Raw genomic sequence first — 21649 nt, 5'->3', positions numbered from 1 at the left:
TTATATGGGCGACTGTGGCTGATGGGTAGAGTGAACCAGAAGGTCGGCGGTTCAATCCTCAGTCTTTCCCATCTGCATGCCGAAGTGTCCTTGGGCAAGATACTGAACCCCTAAATGGCCCCTCATAGATGTTAAATGCACTAATTGTAAGTCGCTTTGGATAAAAGCGTCTGCCAAATGACACGTAATGTAATTATCTGTTTTCATTTAGAGTTTGTACATTTTTTTAAAATAGTGGCTATACATATAAATAAGTGTTCCAGATGTGTAATTCCCGTTCCATATGTGTAATTCCTCTTCACTCATGACTTAGCTAATGTCATACCTACTATGAAATATTGTGTAGGCAGCACCATTCTTTGTGGGGGAAGCAGGGATGTAGGCAAGATTTGTGCAGCAAAACACTTAGTACTTAGTAGTAAAGGCAAGCAAATCAAGAAGTGCTTGACCTGTTAAAGCTAAAAATGGTCATCAATTAGATAATACCAAAGCAGAGCTAATACCTCTCCTTCCATCTGATCTCAGAACAACATTCTGTCCCATAATTTATCTAATATTGCCTGTTTGCCTTAATTTTGTAATTTACTCTCCACTTACATGTTGGCAGTAGGCTATGATCTCTGAAAGTTATTTTTACTACCAGCTGATGCATCGTTTCTGTCAGTTTTGTGGATATGACCGTCCCTCTTGACAAAATCTGACACTTCTGCAGCGGAGAAGAGAGTAGCTTGTTTTGGACTTCTAGTATATTTTTGAACTTGCAACACAATGTATGTGCAGTTTAGGCTGTTTGTAGGTACAATAATGCTACAACCCGTCTAGCGAAGGCCAATTTCCTAAAAGTCACAGCACACCACTGTCATAGATTATTTCCATCCAATATGATTAACCTTGAGAGTATATGATAGAAAGCATAAAAGTGTATAATAAACTGCCAAAATCCAGGTGTAAAGCAAGGGTCTGAGGGTTGGAGCAATTTCTAAAAACCTATTTTATTATTTAGGTTTCATTTGGTATTGAGTGTAGGGCAAAAAAAGCAATTTTATCAATGTAAAATCACACACACACACACACACACACACACACACACACACACACACACACACACACACACACACAGGTTTTTACCTGCCAATCTTGGTTCCACTCTGCACAGTGCCATTGTCATAGACCTCCAGGTAATCAAAGTTACAGTTACTGTGATACTCCAAGTTGAAGGACTCAAATGACAGCCGAACCAGGTTGCCTGGAGAAACACTGATGTACCAGGTACAGTTGGCACCATGGGGGTAGTTGGTGGGGTGGCCAGGGCTTGTAATGGTGCCTGAGGGACTGGTCAGGGTATCACCACAGCCTAGAAATGAAAGCAGGACAAATGATAAACACTAAAGTTTGATAAATTGAAAAGCTTGTTGCTTTAGAAGACAGTAAATTCAATTAAATGCTGAAATTAATTCTGGTTCTTATGTCATGTTAAAAGCCAGCGTTGCAGTTTCAAAGGCCCAACAGTCCCCTTGAATTTAAACAAGCAAGATAGCTATGGCCACATTGGTGGCAATTAGAGGTTTCTAATCCTAGTTGTTACTATACAGCAGCTAGAAAAATCCTATACCACTATCTAATGTTGGGACTGTATGGAATAGGATGTTTTTTAGGTGTGCTACCAACATTCTGGATGAGTTTACAGAGACTGTGACTTCATATATTCTGTCAGGACTTGGAGTTACAACAATGATAAATGCTGGTTCCCAAGCCAACTCAGACAGTTAAGGTTGGAGAAGAAAAATGCATTTGGGAGTGGGGACAGGGGCAGTTTTAAAGAGTCAAAGTAGAAAATTGGCAGGGTGGTAAGGGATGAAGCCTGCAGAACAGTACTGTGAGAAACTCCAACATCAGTTCAAACCCACAAACTGACAGCACCCCACTCCATTTATGACCAGCACCCGGCCAACAGACTGAATGATTGCTACTGTCAATTTTTGCTGCGTTCCATTACATTCTGGAGCTTGGCACTCAGAATGACATCACACCCGAATAACCTGAGTTGATAGTGTTCCAGTTGTACAGGAGCAACGTTTATGTTAGCCAGCCAGCCATTGTTAGCAAAATCAGTTCATAATAACACAGCCTTCACTCCTGTTGATAATACGGTACAGCCATGTTGGATTTCGAAGTTGGGCTTGGTGAGGTTCCCCCGACTTGAGTGGGCGTTCCAGTTGCAACTTGCAACTCAAAATTGGAATGGAATGGAATGTGGAAAAAATAAAAAAATAAACAGAAGAAAAGATATATATATCCCCTGAAAAAGGGATGTCATACACATAGAATTGTGTTGTGAACAAAGCAGTGTTCACAAATAAAACAGATGCTGAACTTTAAACTTTAAAAGTTTGTCTTCTTATTGCATAACATTGGTCGCAGAGGATGGTTAGTAACTACAGAGACCTACCAGGCTTCGGCGAGGTAAAGCCGTATGAAAGCTGGAAGAATAAAGTTGCAATTTGGACTAGAGTCATGGAGCTTCGCAAAGACAAGCAAGCAGTTGTTGTGGTCTTGGCACTGTCTGGGTAAGCAAGAGTCTTCTTATCGAGTACTACTGTTTATGGATAAGACTCCAAAAATCAAAAATCTTCTGATATGCTGTTGAAAACGGACAGCAGTAGCAAGTATTAAACTAACTTATGAGGCACATCTAGCTTTATTACAAATAACTATTATCTAATATTATATGTCCACTTAATCACATCACAAGCTATCACCTGGATCTAATGCTCTTTCTACTGGGAATGAGTGTAGCATTTTATACAGTACTTCGGTGTTTATTTTTAGCTAAACTAAAAGATGGTCATTATAGATGATTAATTATATAATAATTAGAGCTATTGCTCTGGAAGTAGAGTGGATCGTCCACTGATCAGGTGGTTAGACCCCCTTTCCTACTGTCCACATGGCAGAGTATCCATGGGCAAGATACTCCAACCAAAATTGCCCTTGATGGTTGTGATAGAGAAGCACTGTATGAATGTGACTTGTAGTGTCGAGAACTTGTGGTTAAGACTAGAAAAGTATGATATATATGCAGATGCAAATTAACAATTTGATTTAAATTTTACTTATAATGTATTTCCTTCTCCTTCTTCATTTTTGCTTCTCCCTGATATGCTAAGATGTCATTTTAAAAGCCAAACAGTGAAAGATTCATGCCAGTTTGGTACTGTATTTACAAATAATGATAATCTATGCTGATATACAAATTATTTTTTCTAACCTAAGGCAGTCAGTCTGAATTTGTTGAAAAATGTTGATATTACTCTCACCCTGCAAGCCAGAGCTATAGGCTGCTTCAAAGCCATGGTTGCTGACGGACGAGTCAGTCTTGAATTTGATATACATAGATTTCTGAGATGACTGGAGCCTGGGGGGAATCTCAACACCACAGAATGTCCCCAGCAGAGGGGAGCTAGATGTGGAACCGTCTCTCACCTGGAAGAGAGAATAACAAAGCATCATTACAACTGATCTTCTTTACAGTGCCGTGTTGTGTTTTCTCTCTGCTCTCTCTCTGCTCTCTCTCCCCGGTGTCCATTCAGTTGCCACCCTTTTCCCTGCAGCTGCAGTGTGAGTGTACACGGCTTGGTTCAATCACCAATCAAGGCCATAGTGGTTAAGAGGTAGAGAGAAGCAGACAGCCAGCCCCAGTGGGCCAAGTGGCAGCATTCAAGCTGTGTGTGTTGTGGAGATCTCCTTTGCTTAAGTCGTGTGTGCTGGTGTTGGTAGCGTGACCATTTAGTTTGTTTTAGGTTGTGGTTTTGAGTTCAATAGTTACTGCTGCCAGTCAGTGTTGCTTTCCCTTTTAAGAAGTTGTTTTCAGTTCATTGTTAATAAATTACTATTTTTGTTTATTCATCCATTGCCAATGATTATGTTGCCCTGGGTTATTTATATTGTTACTGCCCTCATCACCTGAAGTCACAGAAAAAAATTATTTTCACTTTTGTGCTATAGCACAAAAACACCTATGAACAAACAAAGTGTACTTCTGCCATGAGTGCTCAAGTAAAGTACATGAGCAAATGTACTTTCTTTCCATCACTGGTTAATATATAAATAAGAACTGACAAGGACATTGCAGTATGGCTGTTTGTGCATGGTGGTTGTGTACAGTATGTTTTCTGCATGATTACAGCAACAATAGTTATGAGAGGCTCAATGAGAAATAATTCATACTTTGTGTCAGACACAGCATCATAATCACAGACACACACCAGTATACAAACACTACTATATTCTCTTACATGCATCACCATACTCTCTCACACACTATACTATGCAAGATAATTCATACTTGCTCTTACCTTTAACATCATTATCTCACACATACGTACACCACTATGCTCTTACACAAAGACTACTATACTCTATTACATTCACAATCATACTCTCTTTTATTTACCATCATACTGAAAATGATATATGTGAATGAGAATAGTAGTGTGTGTGAGAGAGAATGCCCTCTAACTCTATAAGGAAAGATGGGGGACCGGTAGCAGCACTACGCCTCCTGACGAATATTTAAAACTCTCCGATCATTACAACAATGTCAGAAATGATGGATCCACAGAGACCTTCAGCCGCCCTCAGGGACCTCTTTAAATGCGGCCGAGGAGGAATATTATATATATTAGTTATTCAGACCTGGTTAATCAGGTGTAATGTTATCAGAGAGGACCAGGGGCACTTCCTCTGGAGCTCGCCTGACCCCTGGGTCTCACTGGAAGCGGTTGTGCCACGGAACGGCCATGGATCGGCTTGCTTTACATTCTGCGATTACAGTGTCCAACTTGTACAGCCGTGGTTCAGCCACAGAAGCCTTGCTGCGCAGTGCCCTGAGTGCAGGCTTTGTATTCAAGACTGTAAGCCAGTCAGGGTTAGAAAATTTGCGATTTAAGTCCTTCCTGTTTGGTCAAACTAACTTCCTTTCTTATCATACTCTCACACAGAGGGTATAGTAGTGTGTGTAAGACTATAGTGGCGCGTATGTGAGAGTATGATGGTGCATGTATGAGATTATAGTAGTGTGTGTGAGACAGTAGGATGGTGTATGTATCAGAGTATAGCAGTGTGTGTGAGAGAGTATAGTAAGTATGAATTATTTCTCATAGGGCCTCTCATAGATAGCAACATCTTTTTTACTATTTTCATCATAACAATTACCACCATTTGAAAACACCACAACATCAACCATAATCATAATCATAATAAAGGGAAGGAGAACAAGGGTGTGGATATTATTTGTTATTTGAAAGAAAAAACTGCATGTCCAACAGATAGTATGAATTTGTTTAGCATGTATTTACCTCAACAAAGTCAAAACGACAAGTCCCTCCCTCAACGTCAAATGACAGGAAGTTGAAGGTGACCACATAGCCCTCTGGCTGGTTGATGACCCACTCACAGACCTTGTTGTGGGGATAGGCATTGGGGTGGTATGGAGAGCGTATCTGCCCAGTCCCAGACAAAGTACCACCACAAGCTGGGGAGAGGGAGGATTCATGGAATAGACAAAGCTTAAACTGTGTGGATTCAAATCAGTGCCTGGGCCTTTGATATTTCCTTTATTGTGATTTACTTGTGCTCTTCCTGTTTCCAGTCAAGTGTTCACTACAGAAATAAACAGTGAATGGTGAATATACTCCTGATTAACCACGTTTGGTTTTGCAATGGTTTAGTGTGCTGGGTGCACATATTTGCTCATGCCCCTACATCATCAAAATACTGTTCTTTGCATTTTGCATCTAATTCTAACTAAAAATTATTTCCAGATTTGAACTTCTCTGTTAATATGTCACGAAATGTTTTGTGGCTACATTGGTGTTTACAACTGATCCTTTTGATGCATTTGATATATTTTCTAATGTCAGCGTAATACAGTGCATGCTTTGGGTGTAGCAACTCATGAGTTTTTGATAGTTTTCTGTGGCATTGTCAGATGTTATGCCAATTTACAAAAGTAAAGAACTATGATGCAAAGTCATTGAAGTACACTCGTGGATGTGATTAACCTTAAGGAAATTTGGGGTACTCTGATATTAGTTTTTGAATATTATTTCCCCTTCATTGTTGAACAAAACATGAGTAACCAAAACATTAATGAAGGCCAAATTTTAGACATGAAGTACGATATATTACAAAAAACAGAGCAAATAACACATAATGTCCTATCAGGTGTATAAATGTGTGAAGTCTCACCAACGGTATAGACAGCCCTGAAACCAGCTCGGCTGACTGAACTGTCAGACCTAAAGCGAATCCACAGAAAGTTGGAGGATGAGACCATGGGAGCCGGCAGGGAACTCCCACAGTACCTCCCTATCAGAGGATCAGTCTCCATCCTGCCATCACGAACCTGGGAAGAAAAAGGGATGAAGGAGAAGGATTGTTAGGAGGCAGAATTAATTCAATATCAATGAAACCATGGCTGTTGCCTGGCCTGTGCATTTGAGACCAGATATGAGAAAAGGTTGTAGGCTATACAGCTAATGAACTTTGCATTCCATTGTAGCCAGCTAAACTAGTAGATCATGTCGGATCATCTCATATCAGCAGCTAAGTTACCACAGCTTCCATACAACATAACTCAAGGCTACAAGCTGAGCTGAGTTGGCTAATTCAGGAGAGAAGTTAGATCAAACTAGAAACACAAAATGTGAATAAGTTAGATGTGTTTGCTGACGTGTTGTTATATCAACAGAGGATGACATTGCTCGGCTTGTTTTGAACCTTGTTGGTCAACCACCATTTAATACAACTAGGTTATTTTTGTATCTATAAAATCTTCCAAATCTTCCATTTCTATCACTGTTCTTACTTTCATTGTGTGCATTAAAATTCCCTACCCAAACCACCGGTATTCTAACCTTATCCATATTATCCTGATAATAACTTTCTTCTATATTAAAGCAGGGGTTATACAAATTTATAATGGAAAATTTCCCTGATCAGTCCACACCTCTATTACTAAGCACTCCAGTCATGTTTCAATCAATCAATCAAATTGTATTTGTATAGCCCATATTCACAAATCACAATTTGAGGGCTTAACAAGGTGTGACATCCTCTGCCCTTAACCCTCAACAAAAGATAAAATAAACTTTTAACAGGGGGAAAAGAACGTAGAAACCTCAGAGAGAGCCACATGTGACGGATCCCTGTCCCAGGACGGACAGAAGTGCAATAGATGCCTCGTGTAATGGAGAAATAAGAGTATTGCATTGGTTAGAATAAACAGTTTGTAGCGTAATGGAAGGTAGACTAATTGAGTTAAATTAATTTTGATTTCTATTCTTCTCTACTGGATTCACTTTCTAATATAGGTAAAACACACCCCTCCAGATTTGTTCTCTTTTTCTTTCTTTCAAACTTATACCCCTGAATTAAAAAAATTTGCCTTGGTTTTAACCACGTCTCCTCAATGCATGTAATTTCTGGCTTTTCTTTTAGTTTGTCTAAACGTGTTTTAAATTCTCAACCATTTCCAACTAAACTTCTCGAATTCCATTGTCTAACATAAAACTTGCAGATGGCACTAATCGTCATCAAAATCCCCTTCTCTATAACATATCACATACTGAATTGAGGTAAATTCAGGTTTAACTGTGGGTATTTAGTTCTACAAAGGTGATTTAATTCTTTCTGGGGTCACTACAGTAACATTAACTTATTATGACTATTAGTCTGCTCTGGTTAAACATACTCTGCTTTAACTTTGGGTTAACAAATGTTTTAACTATTGTTGGGACTGGGTATTTGTGAACTACAGTTCGGCCTACATGTGTAGGCAAAGCCCTGAGCACATGTTCTTTGTTCTGGAGACAAACCAGAGCCTCCAGAACTCAGTCTCCCAGGGTGCTTCAACATCACACAGAGGTGTGAAAACTGACCGGGGACACAAGTTTCAACCACTATTGGTCACTCTGGGCAGACTGCATGACCCATGAGGTCACCAGGCCAATATATGCCCAGTTCTCCCTTCCTCCTTTCTCTTTCTACGCAACCCTCCGAGAGGAGAAGTGTGGCTGTCCAGCTCACTTTCTCGACTCCTCTTTCTACTCAACTCTCCGAGAGGAGCCCACCTCTCTGTCTGCTCAACTTCAATGGAGGAGAGGTGCAGCTTGCAGCTCACCTCACCAGGGAAACCTCCTCCCAATCCAAGCTCTACCGAACTTCAAGCAGGCCTGCCTGGAGCAGACTGCTAAAACCTTCCAAAAGGCAGCGACGCAAGAGCCTGCCTAAGAACTTCAGCTGCATCGCACAGCAGAACCACAAAAACAGGAGCCACAAACCAGCAAGACGACTTCACTGGACTTCGAACCAGCTACTTTCTCTAACTTGGCACCAACAGACACACACGCATATCTCCCCACACATCTCTCTGACCCCCGCCACATGTTGTAAACCTTCAAAGGGGGGGGGGATCTGTTGCCTTCAGAGTGGCCAGCCGCCATTTTGAAAGCACACTCGCTCACACAGACGCATACTCACATACACAGTAAGTACACCTTTAGTAATTTGTGTTTTTATACTTTATTATCTTCATAATAAATGTTTTTCTTTCACAAATGTTGTTTACATAAGTGAATTTTGCCAACCTCTACACTGTCAAGAACTCTATATCCTTCAACTTTGCTAACTATCTATATGGTAATTTTGGTTATAGTTATTAATTTAATTGTTAATCAGAGTTCCAAATTTGTAGTTAGTACTTTTATGAGACTTAATCAATAAATTGGGTATCTTTTCCCTTCCTTTGAAGGGTGGTGCCCCGAGGTAACTTTAATCAATTAAAGTTATTTAATATTAATATTTTTAATATTAATATTCAATATTTTTTCTGAAATGTATTGAATGCCGAAAGGCACACCATTTAATGGTGTCACGTTTAATGCATCAATTGCACAACACTATATTAACAGTTTATGTTAACTTAATTGGTTGGTGTTAGCTTAATGGGGGCATGCATGGTCACCTGCCTAAATGGGGCATGTTCAGCAGCACAAGCAAATGGTTCTTATGTGTTGACATGTGCGCCATATTTCTCACAGTAGAGTACACATTGATTCTGAATGAATACGAAAAGTCTAAAGAAACTTCAATTCTTAAGACAAGGTCTTTTGTCACATTCTATAATCTTAATTTGTAATGTCATTGACATGTAGGTGTGTGTAACATATGTTAAAACACAGGGGATACTGGAATTATAATCTACAAATACACTACATTTCTTTCTATTTTAGATTCTGTGACATTTATTCATGCTTCACGACAACTATGGACTATTTGACATATAGATAAATTTCTACTGATAACTACAATAGTCATCATTGTGAGTTATATGCTTACAACAAATCTGAAACTGGCTCATTTTTTACTGATAATGAATTAAGTCACTGCTTTTCAAAGTGGGGGTCGCGGAAACTGGAAGTGAAAAGGGGGGACAATGTGACAATAAAAATCGAACTGCCAACCTTCAGGTTGGAGGACGACCGCTCTAACCCCCAGAGCCACAGCCACCCCATTAATCATTGCATAACCAAATCTATGTGTCCTTGGATGCCGATCTTTTTTTTCTTCTAATGCCACACACAAAAAGCACACACCGCTCAAGCCAATCAGAATCGAGCTGCCGCTGCATCAGAAAGTTGCTGTGTGAATGAGAAATAGCTAGATACCTCCTGCTAAAGGCAAAAATGCACATTTAAAAAAAACAATTTTTTAAAAAGAAAAGACCATCAGACAACCAGACTGAAGATGACTCCGCTGCAAAACTGCCACAACCACGGAATACCACCTTGGCATCTAAAACTCGAAGCTATGAAATCTCTTCATCCATCTGCCACCACATACCTCTGCGAGTCTGGCTGTTCTACATTGAAGGTATTGAAAACAAAGCACAGAGCATGTCTGCAAGTGGAGAATGACATTCATCTGGCACTGACAGCCATAAATCTAATATGGCTGTAAAAAAAAAATATATATATATATATATATATTTTTTTTTTAATCTGATCATTGTAAGTCTGAGTCAACATTCTACAGGATCCTGAGGAGGATAAAAGAGTTTTAAGTAAAGTGATAAATAAAAAAGAGCAACAGATACTTTTATAGTTGAGTGGAATAATTGCCTCTACAGACTTTTCAAGTGTCCACTCTGGTTTTTGAAAAACAGAGCTTCTGATAAAAAATTTTAGGGACGTTGCTCCACCACTGTCCCACTCTCCTCCTCATAAACGGAAACGAGTTGAGCTGTGGCCTGAACTGAGAACAAATTGGTGAGTAGATTTTAAAAACGGTTGTTTACAGAGGTTTCCCCTGTGATAAAGCAAAATAGTTGTCTATCTAAATGTATATTTTTAACTTGATTGTAACTCCAAAACATATCATACCTCCACATAGTCAAAAGCACATCCACTGTGACTCTCCAGGTTCATGTGAGTGAAGTTGAGGGCCACCCTCTCACCAACTGGCAACCTTATCAAATAGATACACTGGCGGTTATGGGCATAGTCGTTTGGCCAGTTGGGGGAGATGATGATGCCCTCACTGTCGGTGAAGGTACCACCACATCCGGGGTCACCTAAGAACACACACCATGATAAGCAGTTCTATTACTTGTGCAGCTCACCACATAAGGCAGGGCATTATCTATGCTCGGGAAAGCTTCCTGCTACTATAAGTTAAGTATTTAAAGGTAAAGAAAGATACATTTTTGGAGGTTATAAATGGACACAGACGTGGGCTGATTTCTCTTGGTGCTGTCAGGTGAGTCTGACTGTGACTGACAGTCAGTGGTTATGTGTGTGTGTGTGTGTGAGAGAGAGAGAGTGAATGATATCACCTGCGGGGATAAAGGCGGGTGATTGCACCAGTGTGAAGATGTGTGTTAAAGGAACTGAATAGCACTGAACATGTTTATATGGGTTTTAGTACTGTTCTTTTAAGATGGTTGGTTTACTGACTATCGGCCTGCAGGATCCAGATCTGAAACGACTCAACTATTATTGTTATTATTACTATTATCATTATTATTATTGTTATTGTTAACTGGTGTTGCTATCATTAATACCATTATTACACCTCTGAATATTACTATTATTATTATTTTTTTATTTTTTTATAATAACCAGTTTGACAGAGGTTATATATGATGGTAACACAACTGTTCTCTACTGATGCACCATTATTTAGTATTTACAAAAAAAAATTACTTAAAAGATTCCATATTTTCCTCTGTTGAATCCTGCCAAACACAACAAAATGCCTGTTCCTTGAAGGATGTAATGCAGGGAAATTGAATGCCAAGCTGGCTGTATAGCTGAAAAATGTGCAGACAGTTGAGGGGATAGCCAGTCATTTCACCTATGAGCCAAAGAAAGTAATATTTCATACAAATATTACCCATTTCATGGCTTTTAATTGTCATATTTAGGATGCACGCTTTCTTACTTGGCGATGTTGTGTATGTGATGTGGAAGCCTCTGTCAGAGACACTGAAGTCGGAGTGGAAGTGGATCCATGCAGCTGGACCTGTTGTCTGCAGGGGTGGAGGTGATGCGGTACTGCAATATTTCCCCAAAACTTGGTCTTCAGGTAGAAGACCGTCCCGGATCTATAATGTTTAACCACAATAAGACAGTAAATAATATAGACAATAATAACAATAAGACAATAAATAGAACATCTGCAAGAAGTTGTAGATGTAGCCTACACTATGCTTTTTGTATGGACTGGGACCATTTGATTGGATTGAGGATTGGGTAGACCACAGTGCGCAAGCCTGACATAATAGAACTAGCAGTCATACAAAACAACAGTGACAGCATTTCAGTACACAGCACTAAGCCACCTTCCCATAGATATTTTGTAAAGTAATTGTTGCATTTGGTGAGGAAATATGGTAAAAACTTCTATCTATTTTATTCTTGGTGATTTTAATGATTGATTTTATTGAATTTAAAAGATATTGGGATATGGTAGTCTTTCTCACCTCCAAGAAGTCATAGTTGCAGTCAGGGTGATGCTCCAGACTGAGAGTCCCAAATGCAAAAGTAATTAGCTTATTGGGCTCCACTGTCACCGTCCAATAGCAGTCCCGGCTCGGTGGGTAGTTTCCAGGGTAACCAGGCGAGTTAAGGTTGCCATAGGGAGAAGTTAGTTCACTTCCACACACTAAGATGAGAATATATTTCAGAGAACAATTATTTCACATTTGATTCTTGAAAAACCTTGGCAAGCTTCAACACTGTTATAGTTTTTCAATAGTAAGCTCCTGAGCCATGACTGGCACAGACACATTGCTCTATTCTTCCAAAGCCTTAACAGCAGTGCTGATTAATCTTGTTGTTCTATAACTTGATCACGTCTTTGGCCACGTAAACTGGTCCAAATCTGAGATTCTGTTTCTCCCAAAATCACATGGAATCTGTATCAGGAACAAAATGCTGAAATGTACAACCTTTTAAATCCACCTCAAATCTCCTGAACTCATTTTACTACTTTCCATTAGGAAAAATTATCAGTAAACAATTTTCACTGCTATGCGGATAATATCAAGTTATACTTATTTATAAAACCAGAACAAAGTAATCAATTAACTAAAATGTTTCAAGGACATAAAAACCTGTATAACCTTTTCACTTGACCCTAGAAACCTCAGAGATGCATTATCAAAAATGTAGCTACTCTGGATGGGCATTGACCTTGTTTCCAGCAAAACCATCAGGAATCTAGGAGTTGTCTTGAATCCTGAGTTCTTCTATGATTCTGATTCAAAACTAATTTCTAGGACTGCATTCTTTCACCTACTTAACATGTCCTCTCACAAAAATATGCTGAAAAATGTGTCCGCACCTTTGTAACATGCAGACTTTATTATTGTTATCCCTTATTATCAGGTTCCACCGGTAAGTCTTTAAAGACTCTGCATTTTGTCCCAAAATGCTACAGCATATTCACTGACAAGAACTGGAAAATGGATCACATTTCAACAATATTAGCTTCGCTACCTGGCTTCCTTCTTAAATAGAATTTAAAATATCCTCCTTACGTACAAAAATGTAATAACACTAATCGTGGTGGCAGCTGATTGTAGTGGTGGATCGTGATTGTGGTTAATGATGGTGGATCATGGTGGCAGCTGATCATTACTGCTTCCTTCATCTCTATCAGACATTCTCTTGTATGGACTATCTTACACATTGCTGCAGCTCTCCCTTTATGTTAGACGCTGACTTTTCTCATCAATGTTGTTGAATTGTTATTTTGTTCATGTGCTCTGCTACACGTGGCAACTATTGCACTTCTATCTGTCCTGGGAGAGGGATCTCTCACATGTGGCTCCATGGTTTGTTTTTACCATGTTACTCTGGATTTTCTTTGGTAGTTCTTCCTTACTCTTGCTGTGGGTTACAGACAGAGGATGTAATATTTGTTTAAGCCTATGAAACAAATTTTGATTTGTCGATATGGGCTTGTACAAATAACAATTTGATTGATTTGTTTGAATATGTTTTCTAAACTTTCAAACTTTCTTAAACCATGATTTAACTATATCATTATGGGTGAGTGAGTGAAGTGTAGGTGAATGTACCAATTTGAAATGAAATCTACAACACAAAGTAGACAAAACATGGTCTGAATACTTCCTCAAGATGTTTGCATGCATACATGGGACTTGTAAGTGGTATATGAGAAGAAAACAACTTTCATGTGTCTTTCAGTCCAAAAATCCCCCAAAATGTTTGTATTTCAATCTTAAGGATTACTTATTAATCAACCCAAAACAATTGGTACAACCCTACCTGGTTCATGAGACTGCCAAGTAACTGTGAAGCCACCAGCACTGACAGAGTGGTCAGAGCGAAACCAGAAATACAAGGAATTGTGGGAACTGTAAACCTCCTGTGGATTATTTTGGCCACAGTATTTGCCAATTATGTAAGCAGAAGCACTGTCTCCATCATGAATCTGAAGGAAGTCAAAGATGCAGTTGGCACTACTCTCCAGATGAAAGAAAGGAAAGGTAATGCGCAGAATCTAAAAAAGAGAGCACACAGAATAAGCATCTCATACTTGGAAAATAATCACATGCCAGGAATTATTATTTCTTTGTTGTTTTGGTATTAGAGCAGACATTTTCATCAAATGAAATCACAAGTGCCTATTCACTACCTGTCTAGGGGCCTCATTTATAACCATTGCGTTAGCACAAAATGGGGTCTGAAAAAAGCATACACTCCTTCCCAGGCAAGAGCTGGGATCTTTACAAACAAACTTGACAGGAAGTGCGCAAACTGTGACCGATGTGTAATTAGTAATACAGATATGAGGTGGTGACCTAAGATACACTTTATCATATAAAGTTGCTGCAGAGATCACGTGTGTTTGTTTAGCCTACAGCACATCAACTCCAGCATCAACCCTTATGACCTAAAGCTATCTTGACTTCTTGTCGGCGTGTTCTATGTGTATGCCACCGGTTTTTCATCCTGAGAAGTTTGTTTTCTATTTGTTTATCAGTTGTTGCTCTCTCTCTTTCTATCAAATGCTGTAGCTCTTTTTCGGCTTGTGTGCGCAACAACACTTTTAGTATGAATCCTACACACTCTTTTATAAATGCGACCCCAGAGATGTTAAAGAACAACCTAAAAGCCAAGTATCATCTGATGATCAGAAAAAGGCGTCCAATGGGTTGATAATCTTGCTCCCTACTAGATGAGATACCTCCAGTTATTGGCAAAGGTAATGTGATCTCAGCAATGCTCACAATATCATGAGGTTGTCTTCTAGACCATAATTTATGGCCCTATGATTGTAGAGAGATGCATAGTGAGACTGAAGGAAGACTCATTTTTATCATTAAGAGAACTGCTACTGGTGAGTATTTTTTTATCTGAGGAGCTCAAAAAAGCCAAGTGTACACTACCTGTCGAGAGACAAAAGTAACAAATGACAGGCAAAGGCAATTTCTGCATAGTAAGAAAGAAAACAACAGACCTGATCTGGGTCAGTGCGGATCACCCAGGCACAACTGACTTGGTGATCGTATTCATCATGACCTGGAGTGTTGGGATAACTGAAGGAGCCTGCAGGGCCAGTCAGGTATCCTCCACACTCTGGAACACACAGAACAAGTTAAGAGACATAAGACCTGTTACACAGAGTGCAGAAAGAATAAATTCAACAACACAAACACAACATTTTCATAATACAAATCGCTTGTGTTCACCATATAAATTGAACATCACAATGTTGTGTCTCATATTATGTATCATATAGCTTTAACTATAGTTGTGTAGTATAAAAACACTTAAAATGAACCAGAAATCCTGCACACTTCCTGCTTTTTACTCACTTAGCTGGTATCTATTATGAAGTCATTTTATAGAATAAATGAATAAATTATGAGAGTATAAGACACTGATTGTCATGATAACAATCTGCCTCCCCCTTTCATCTGTGTTCTACTGTATATATGTGCTAATTATAGAGGCACTGCATGAATGTGTGAAAGCGTTCGCAATCTTTAGTCTGTACTGGAGTTATTTCCTAACCCTAACCCTTTTCTATGGTCCATATGTGCCAGTCTCTCTGTCTCTGCTCTGCCAGGTTCAGCTTCTTTACCTTTTTGGATCCTCATCTCATCGCCTGCCCTGCTCTCACCCTCCATTACCCCAGTGAAATTCAGAGACTCTTTACTTGTTCTTCTCCTCCTCCACGTAAAACTGCCTTTGAGTCAGTCTTCTGCATTTTTTGGAACCTAAAGTGAATCTTTATGGCATTGGCAGTGTGTGGGTCTTCAGGTTCCTCAGAATGGACCAAAGGAAGCTGATGGCATGTTCTTGTAGGCACAGGGCTTGTGAAGCACATATCCTGGCATTAGTGTAGGTGCATATGCGTGTGGGCCTTTTTATATAAAGCAGAGATTATATTTTTGTAAAACATTTTATCCCACAGAACTACTATCATGTCAATATGAAACAGTTTCACATTAACAGCAAAATATTTCGAAAATCCACAGTGGCTCCTGAATCATTCTACGATGAATATAAGCATTGAAGTAGAATAACTGAATACAGCTCATATTCTGTCATGACATGAGTGATAAAATATTTAAGAATGATGTCCCCAGTCCTTAATCACAGTCCCCAAATCTGTTCACCAGCCCCTCTAGTCCCTTCACTTCTTTCTCCCTTTGTATTTATTCAACCTTGCTTTTCCCCCACCTAATTTAAACCCATCCCTCCCAACTTCTTCCCTCCACCTCTTCAACACCCAACCATTATTTCATTTTCCCGGCCCCTGCATACAGGATCTTTTTGTCCTGCCAATACCTTGCTGTGAGGTCTGGCAGACTGGGCCAGTCCATTGGGCAGTGCAAGTGCATGTGAATCCATTCATGCCATCAGTGCAGTTTCCTCCGTTTTGACAGGGATTGCTTGAGCATTCATTGATGTTCTGGTCACAGTTAGCTCCTTGCCAGCCTGAGTTGCAATTGCAGATGTAGCCAGGAGCCGAGGTGGTGGCCTGTGACAACAACACTACACTAGTCAGACATTCTTGAATTTAAGGGCTCTGATTCAGCATTTTCAAATTTTTTTGAGTATCTTTGACACAAAATGAAGCCAAGTCTCCTTCAAACCATAAAAAAATGCTTTGTAAATGTTTGTGTAAAAATTATTCCTTGTTCAGTTGATTAACAACTGTGTATTACAACCATAATTTTGTATGAGTGTAATAGACAATGTTGTTACTCATCTTGGTCTTACCAAGTTAAGCCTCAGTTCCGTTAGCTTCTGTTCTTTATGATAATTTACTGTATAGTCTGCCTCACAAATTCTTAAATAACAAATTGACATGTTTTATTCATGGCTTTATCCAAGAAGAGAAAACTGCTCGAAATCTGCCTGGTAGCAGGACAATGTTTGTGGGAATCTAAAAAAAATTACAGAGTGAAAGTCACCCAGTGCAGTTGCTCATTAACAATTGGAAAAATAAGGTATCTACTATATTCCTGGATAATCACAACATAGGCTAAATTAATTGTTGCCTTATCAATTAACATGATAATTGTAGATAAAGACATTATGGCCAATAAGAATCCCAACTATGTCAGAACAGACATAAATAGACTCACACACTCACCACACACTGTCCATTGACACAAGGGTTGTTGGTCTGACATATGTTGCTGGTCTGGGTGCAACCTGTTGGTCCGTAACCATTGCCTGTGTATTCTGGAGGACAGTTACATATCGGGAAGCTTGAACCTGGTGGATGTGGGAGGGTTGGGTGAGAAGAAGAATACATGGTCACTGCAACAATCATTCTTAAATCTCACTTGTGTAAAAAAAAAAAAAAATTCACAAAAAAAAAAATTGAAACTACTGTCTGACATCAGGGTTAAATGAAATCTCCTTGAACAGAGTAGAGCTAATGAATTTGTGCAATACTGATCAATCCTGAAGAGACAAGGTACTTTACACACAATATTATTGGGCCGGGAAGGTGGGTAGACATTTATTAATATATAAACGCACACATGGATTGATGCTGTTGTCTGTGCAGAAAACCCTCTGCTGCATTGTGCATGTGTGAAAGGCAAACTACAGATATCTCTGAAGCCAATTCTCCAGATTTTACCTGAAGGTCATGTCTTCAGAGTACTAGAAGGGCACTTGGATTGCGAATAGGCTACCTCTGCTAAGGCCGCACAGTACTCTTGTGAAAAAAGACTTAAATTCAATTGATCCGAATCTTTATTTGGATCTGCAACAAATTGCACTTATTCATAGATCTCAGTCCCATAAAACTACCAGATTTTTCATAAATATCATAAATAAAAATTTCATAATATTATTTTTCTGAGAAATCATCGAAAATGTTGATGAACACCCTAAAGAACATGAAAAAATACCTCCGGATCCAGGTCCACATCAAAATTAAATGTTTTCTTCCTTCATCTTTACCGCATCCTTCCACCAAGTTTCATTGTAATCTGTTCAGCAGTTTTGTGTAATAGCTATTGCTTGGAGCATAGTATTGTTTTCACCCCTGTATTTCACTGATTCTTGAGACATGGGACTAAACACGTGTTCAGTCTAGCATGGCTAGGCAACATCTGTCACTGGAGGAATGTAGAAGAAGAAAAAGAGAGTGTCAAAAAAGTGGAGAGAGAAAATCTTTACACAGCCAGAATTAAAAGAGGAATTTCTTAGACAAGATAGACAGAGATGGAGGCAAAGAGTTAGTGAAGGAAAAATAAAGCAAATAAAGGATTTGACTGAAAGGGAACAGAGGAAAAGCATAAAGAATTAGAAGCATTGCCTACCGGCTGCTGAACAAAATTACCAATTTGATCTGACATACAAAATTGTATCTGAGGCCAAAGGAATCCAAAGTCAAAATGAAATGCACACTTAAGTGTGAATAAAATGTTTATAAATAACCTATTCATTGTTTGATCTGTTTGTTACCTTCCAATATGCTACAAACGGTTTATTCTAACAATTGTTGTAAATAATGTAACCGTCCTGGGAGAGGGATCCCTCACATGTGGCTCTCTCTGAATTTTTTTTTTTGGTAGTTTTTCCTTACTCTTGTTGAGGGTTAAGGGCAGAGGATGTCACACCTTGTTAAAGCCCTATGAGACAAACTGTGATTTGTGAATATGGGCTATACAAATAAAATTTGATTGATTGTTTTATTGCTGCAATTGTTTGATTCAAGGTAATTGAGAGCTAAAATGAATACAAATTCAAGTTTTTGTCACCACCGTCAGATATGGGTCAACAAGAATATTTCGGCATGAAATTTCATATTTTCTGAAGAATTGTTGTTCATATGTGAAAATGTATCGGTCTCTCCTAACATGAGAATGTGTTTTTAAATCAAAAAAATATTTTGATAGCTGTTGAAGGTAAAGTTAAAATTCTATAATACAATCAATAATAAAACACAGACGAACATCTTTATAACATAAAAATATATACATATTGAAAGTAATTTTCTTGAGGGCTCTGTCAGCCTTGGTGAAAAAATGTTTGGGGTGTAGTTTGTATAGGTCTAGCATAATGGGAGTGAACATTAATTTGTTGTACTTATTATCATATTATTATCATTTAAGTCATACTAATTTAAATTGCATATCAATTCATATAAGTTTGGTTTAGGAGTTTGCAGCAGAATAAGTAGAAAGAGGTTATGGAAAATAATACTATTAAAAAGACACATTATGGAACTAGGGCAGAATAGAAAATGGAAAAAAAAACATCCATACATATATATACTTTACACCATGCGAGACAGAAAGGCAGGTTTGCCACAATATTCCTCTTGATGGTGGACATAAAATCTTTGTTTTACCTGGGTTGGAGGAGCATGTAGCTAATGGGTAACATCCTCCATTGTTGGTGGCACAGATACTGGTCTGGGTGCATGTTCTCCCATCCCCCTCGTAACCTGCATTGGAAGGTGATCATCAGAAATTATACAATAAACTGGCTAACACATTAGGTCAATTCATTCTCGTAACACTGAGAGAGGCTCTTTCTGAAAACTTCACTTGTTGTATTGTGTTAAAATATCCATCATCTGCACACAGAGGACTTTGTGACCAAAAGACACAATCATGAACTTGGTGAAATTAGAGACCAGCAGTTTTCAACATTAACCATGGTTCATGGCAGTGAATCCTCTCTCACCCTCAGCTGAGTGTGGAGATGGTTGTGGGCACTTTGACGCAATTTCTGATTTTATTGCACTCAGGCCTCGTTGTAGCGATTTACTTAGATATATTTTATGTATTTAATATTGTCTAGTCAAGTAATGAAATTGCATTAATCACTATGGGGTGGGGTGTGTTGAGTTTCATGCGCCCTGTGAACCCAAGATGATTTAATATGTAAACTTCTATGCATGCACATGATGGATATCCAGGTATTACTGCACTACGGTTTTCCTACAGTTCATAGAATTGTAGTGGCATTCATTGTCTTGTTTTCTGCCCCTCATACCTTGAGGGCAGGAACCACAGTGGAAGGATCCCATGGTGTTCAGGCATTGCACCATCGGAGTGGTGGAGCAGCCGCCATTATTGGTCAAACATTCATCCACATCCTGACAGCTGTAACCATTGCCTTGCCAGCCTGAGAAAAAGTAATAGTAAAAAACAAAAAAAAACTTGTTCAGGCTATACATGAGACCATAAATCATATTTTAATCTGGCATATTTCTTATGTGTGACTATTGCTGCTTAATTGTCATGACAACTTTGTGCTGGACATCTGTTGTAAAGATCTCAAAAACAAGGACCCACACAATATCTGGCTAGCTATTGTGTCCTACAGATTTCCATAAAAATATTTTTTATATTACTTTAACAGATCACGTCTCTGAGTCTGCGTGGAAGTAAACACAGAAAGTCGCTACCTGGAATGGCTACTTTGCTAAATTGTAAATACATCCAGGGCAATTTGCAATAATAACACAGTGTTGGATAACTGCTTCATGGACGGACCAAAGAAAGGTTATGAATGAAAGGATAATAATGGTGGTAATAAGGTGAGAAGTGAGGAGGAAAGACATCTCTCAATGGAAATCAAAACAATATTTAAGGAGCAATTATGGTGAGAGAAGAGAGGTAAGGTGTAATTTTTAAAAGACACAATATTCAGAATCAGAAAAATATTTAATGATTTGGGCTGAGTAGGGTTTAGCTGACTAAAATACAAAATACATTAATTACAAAATTGATTTTGCTAAGGTGGAAACCTGTTATTTGGCTACAAGAAAGGTGAGGCAATCACATAACATCATGGTGGTGATATCACAGAAGGGGGCGGGGGAATTGTCAATCAGAGGCCCACCCCTTGGAATTGCATGACAAGGTCAATGACATAGTATTTTGATCAAGATTCATGTTAAGGATATAAATCCGTCATAAAGTGGACAATGATCCTAATCGTATTAAATTATGTTTGTTATGTATACAAGCAACAAAATATGCATTGAGTTGTTTAAAATTTTATAATAAACCAATATTTAGTTTATTAGTTTAAACATTTTTATTTACATTTATAGTTGTCCCACTTTATCAAACATGATTAATAATGTGGGACAGCATGCTTTGAGTAATCTTGGACAGTTATTTAAGTTCTCTTAATGGGGGAGATGTGCATTTAGGGACTTCCTGAAATAAAATAGATAAACTAAAGAGATGTAATATATGATATTCAGTTAACGGTAAATACAGTCTGTTTAAACTGATCTGGTTAGCAAACCAACACATAATCAGTTAGCTGATCCAAAAAGCACACTCTGTCCTGTGGTCTGCAGCCTCTGGTTTCACTAAACATGTGGAGAAGACAATGGGCTGATCGATGATGATGGTCTCTCACCTGCAAGGACTGTTTGTTCCCAGAGTAGCCCCAATACAATAGTGAATTATCGAATGAATAATTTGTTATTGTAGTTGGCTGATGATAGAAATTTAATAGATTTTTTTTTTTTATGTGACACACCTTTAATAGAATGTTTTAAATAAATGTCATAGTTTCTTTATTTAGACTAGGGTTCTTTATGAAAAAAATAGAAC

At 38.6% G+C, this 21649-nt stretch overlaps 1 protein-coding gene across 1 annotated transcript in view; it reads right to left on the bottom strand.

Annotated features, from left to right (window-relative positions):
* cubn (cubilin (intrinsic factor-cobalamin receptor)) overlaps nucleotides 1–21649 on the bottom strand; it is an 86014-nt gene that overhangs the window by 50504 nt on the left and 13861 nt on the right. The window contains exons 9-21 of the mRNA XM_034571787.1: nucleotides 20070–20201; nucleotides 19420–19515; nucleotides 17200–17324; nucleotides 16389–16581; nucleotides 15052–15170; nucleotides 13857–14091; nucleotides 12044–12225; nucleotides 11503–11665; nucleotides 10443–10633; nucleotides 6250–6406; nucleotides 5358–5533; nucleotides 3318–3483; nucleotides 1129–1354 (exon numbers count right to left, since the gene is read on the bottom strand). Of these exons, the coding sequence (XP_034427678.1) occupies nucleotides 1129–1354; nucleotides 3318–3483; nucleotides 5358–5533; nucleotides 6250–6406; nucleotides 10443–10633; nucleotides 11503–11665; nucleotides 12044–12225; nucleotides 13857–14091; nucleotides 15052–15170; nucleotides 16389–16581; nucleotides 17200–17324; nucleotides 19420–19515; nucleotides 20070–20201 (2161 nt within the window). The remainder of the gene's footprint in view (nucleotides 1–1128; nucleotides 1355–3317; nucleotides 3484–5357; nucleotides 5534–6249; nucleotides 6407–10442; nucleotides 10634–11502; nucleotides 11666–12043; nucleotides 12226–13856; nucleotides 14092–15051; nucleotides 15171–16388; nucleotides 16582–17199; nucleotides 17325–19419; nucleotides 19516–20069; nucleotides 20202–21649) is intronic.

The sequence above is a fragment of the Hippoglossus hippoglossus genome, chromosome 20 (genome assembly GCF_009819705.1).
Source record: "Hippoglossus hippoglossus isolate fHipHip1 chromosome 20, fHipHip1.pri, whole genome shotgun sequence".
In the NCBI taxonomy this organism is placed as follows: domain Eukaryota; kingdom Metazoa; phylum Chordata; class Actinopteri; order Pleuronectiformes; family Pleuronectidae; genus Hippoglossus; species Hippoglossus hippoglossus.
This window is presented reverse-complemented; position numbering and strand designations above follow the sequence as displayed.